The 2,482-nt window shown below is 51.7% G+C and overlaps 1 protein-coding gene across 18 annotated transcripts in view; it reads right to left on the bottom strand.

Moving 5' to 3' along the window:
* The window catches only part of ELAVL2 (ELAV like RNA binding protein 2), a 161,019-nt gene that overhangs the window by 131,741 nt on the left and 26,796 nt on the right, over positions 1 to 2,482 (bottom strand). For 4 of the 18 annotated variants that reach the window (XM_023762992.1, XM_023762986.1, XM_023762987.1 and 1 more), the window contains exon 1: positions 1,002 to 1,351. The exons of the other annotated variants lie outside the window; for them this stretch is intronic. Coding sequence is in view for 3 of the 4 variants with exons in the window: in XM_023762986.1 (XP_023618754.1) it covers positions 1,002 to 1,247 (246 nt within the window). In the remaining variant the exon portion in view is untranslated. Of the gene's footprint in view, positions 1 to 1,001; positions 1,352 to 2,482 lie in introns of those variants that run through there. 18 annotated transcript variants of the gene reach the window in all.

The following is a 2,482-nucleotide window of genomic DNA, read 5'->3' as shown; positions in this document are numbered from 1 at the left end:
CCCCCCGGGGGGCCCGTCCCCCCTTTTTTTTACCGGGGGGGGGGGGGGCTTTCCCGGAAACCCGCCACGGGGGGGGGGCCCCCCGCGAATTTGTTGGGCCCCCCGGCGCGTGCCCTGCCCAGCAGCCCCCCGAGTCAGTCCTGGGGGAGAAAGACCCCCGGCAGCGGTAGCTTTTTTCCGTTCCCCCCCCGGCTCCCTTCCAATTTTCAGGCCCACTCCCGGCCAAGCTCCGCCGGCAGCGGGGAGCGTCTGCGCCCAGTGGCGGCAGATTCCGGATTCAAGTTTCTAAACCCCGAGGCTCCGGATGCTCGAGGACAGCCAGAGCGATTCTCGGGGCGTTACATTGATGGATACGTATGTATCAAATGTATACACACACATACCTACATGTATGCACATTTATTCCAAGCAGAGTTTAAAGCTCTGTTTTCCCACTACTTTACGGCTGAAGGATCCTGGCCCTTGGCTAAAGCCCCCCTGCCCATCTCCGCCTCTTTAGATGTAATCTGATGTTCAAATAAGCCCAGAATACCTGTGTGGGGTGCTATACGCTGCTTCAAACGCAAAACAGGAAATCCTGCACTCGACTATATGCCTGCCTGCTGTTCACTGCACCTTCCAACGCCCCCCCTCCTCCCCCGCTACCTTCCACCTCCCGCCACGGAATCCCAGAAATGGCCAACTCTTCACCGAGGGGGCGTCCACCTTGCCTTGGCCTGCCTCCACGCCTGGGTCAATCGCTTTTCCCAAGAAAAACCTGTGCGTGTCCTCAGACTCTGCCCCACGACTGGGAGTTAAAACCGACCCCCCCGCCCCAGCCACGCGGCGGGAGCACGTTTTTACACCTGCTCAGCCGCTTAATTACCAGAGCACCTGTCGTGTTGGGTGGCTTGGTTTGGATTCTTTGTTTTTATTGCAAAGGCTTCTGTCTTAACCCTCCCCCCTTAAAAAAAAAACACACAAAAAAAACTACATTTAAAAATATCACCTGTCATACCTACCTGAAATCGCAGAAGGTAAGAGAGGAACTGAACAGTGGGCCACTGAGTCGCTGCAAGAATGTGACCGACCGAGGTTACAGCTTCAAGGGCATGATGCGGGTTTGATGCAGCAAGGTCCGCTAAGGGCGCCCAGCGCTCCCCGCCCCCACGCGACGGGCGGAGCTGGGGAAGAAGGGGGGGGCGGCCTCCTCTAACCCAGGGTGGGGGGCCAGGGAGGCTAACTTGCCTGCTTCTCCAATCACGCATAGTAAACTAGGAGTCTCAACCACCCACCAAATGGAAACAGACCATTCCTCAGTTTGGGGGACCCAGGCTGGGGACATCAAAAATAGCTGATTCTATATAAGCATAAGGTCATTGAATTGCAAATCTGATTTGCAATTAAATGACCTTAATTGACTTTGTAGGGGTTCCTGGGGAAAGTGCTCAAAGCGCCTGCACCTCTTTGACCTCCCTCTAAAAAGTTAATTATAATGTTCTCATAGCAGGCAGGCAGGATTGCTAAAAATGCATGTTTCCAAACGTTAGGCAAAAAAAAAAAAAAAAAAATGGGCCTACAGATTTGCCAATCCACGCCTAAACCTCTTAGAATGCCCTACGCCCTACTTCCTAAAGCTGACTTCTTCAAGTTATAGGAAACCTCTCCCTTCAGTTTTACAAGTCTTCCAAAATACTTCGGCCTGCAAACTGCGTCCTAGTGCAGAACTCCAGAACAGGACAGCTTTACAAAGTGGGGTGCCCACGCACTTGGTGAAGAGAGAGCAAGGCGATGGAGTGGTGCCAGGTGTAAGACAGGCCCAGGGAATGACAGCAATAACGAAGAGAGACGGTTAAATTTTTAAATATCCCCCAAAAGGCAACTTCGAAGCACTCAACGTTTCCGGGTTTTTGCGCACTTATTTGCTCAGATGCCGAGAAATATGTTAGATGCCCCATGTGAGAAGCCATTTTACCAACGAAGCCTTATGAGACCAAACAGATTCCCAGCCCTTCCAATCCCCCAAACGGACACACCATTTCCCTGACCTTTAAAAGCCGATTTCCAATTAGGAAAATTCCTTTGGTTACCATTGTCTGCTTTGTCCCCTCCCCCACTCTAAGCCTACATTTTTTTTTTAAATTGCAGTGTAGGCCTAAAACATTAAGCACCTCCGTCTCCCTCCCACTCCCAACATCCAGAGATGAGTAAAACAAATAGGAATGTGGGGAAGGGCTGAAGGGTTAGAATCTTAACCCACAGTTTTTGTGCATGAGGAGGGGAGAGGAGAGAACCCGTGCATTTGGGGGAGAAAAGTACAGAGACATCCAACCCGGTGCAGCAGTGTTAGGAGTAAACACTAAATGATCGACTCTTTCTCTCACTCTCGCCACAATACAGCCAGCTGGTAATTACCAGAGAAAATACCCAGCCTCCACATCAGTTTCGCTAACCCGCACTTGAAAATGGAAAACGGGGAACACATCCAACCTCCAATTGCCAC

This window comes from Myotis lucifugus, unplaced genomic scaffold (assembly GCF_000147115.1).
Source record: "Myotis lucifugus unplaced genomic scaffold, Myoluc2.0 scaffold_271, whole genome shotgun sequence".
NCBI classification, from domain to species: domain Eukaryota; kingdom Metazoa; phylum Chordata; class Mammalia; order Chiroptera; family Vespertilionidae; genus Myotis; species Myotis lucifugus.
This window is presented reverse-complemented; position numbering and strand designations above follow the sequence as displayed.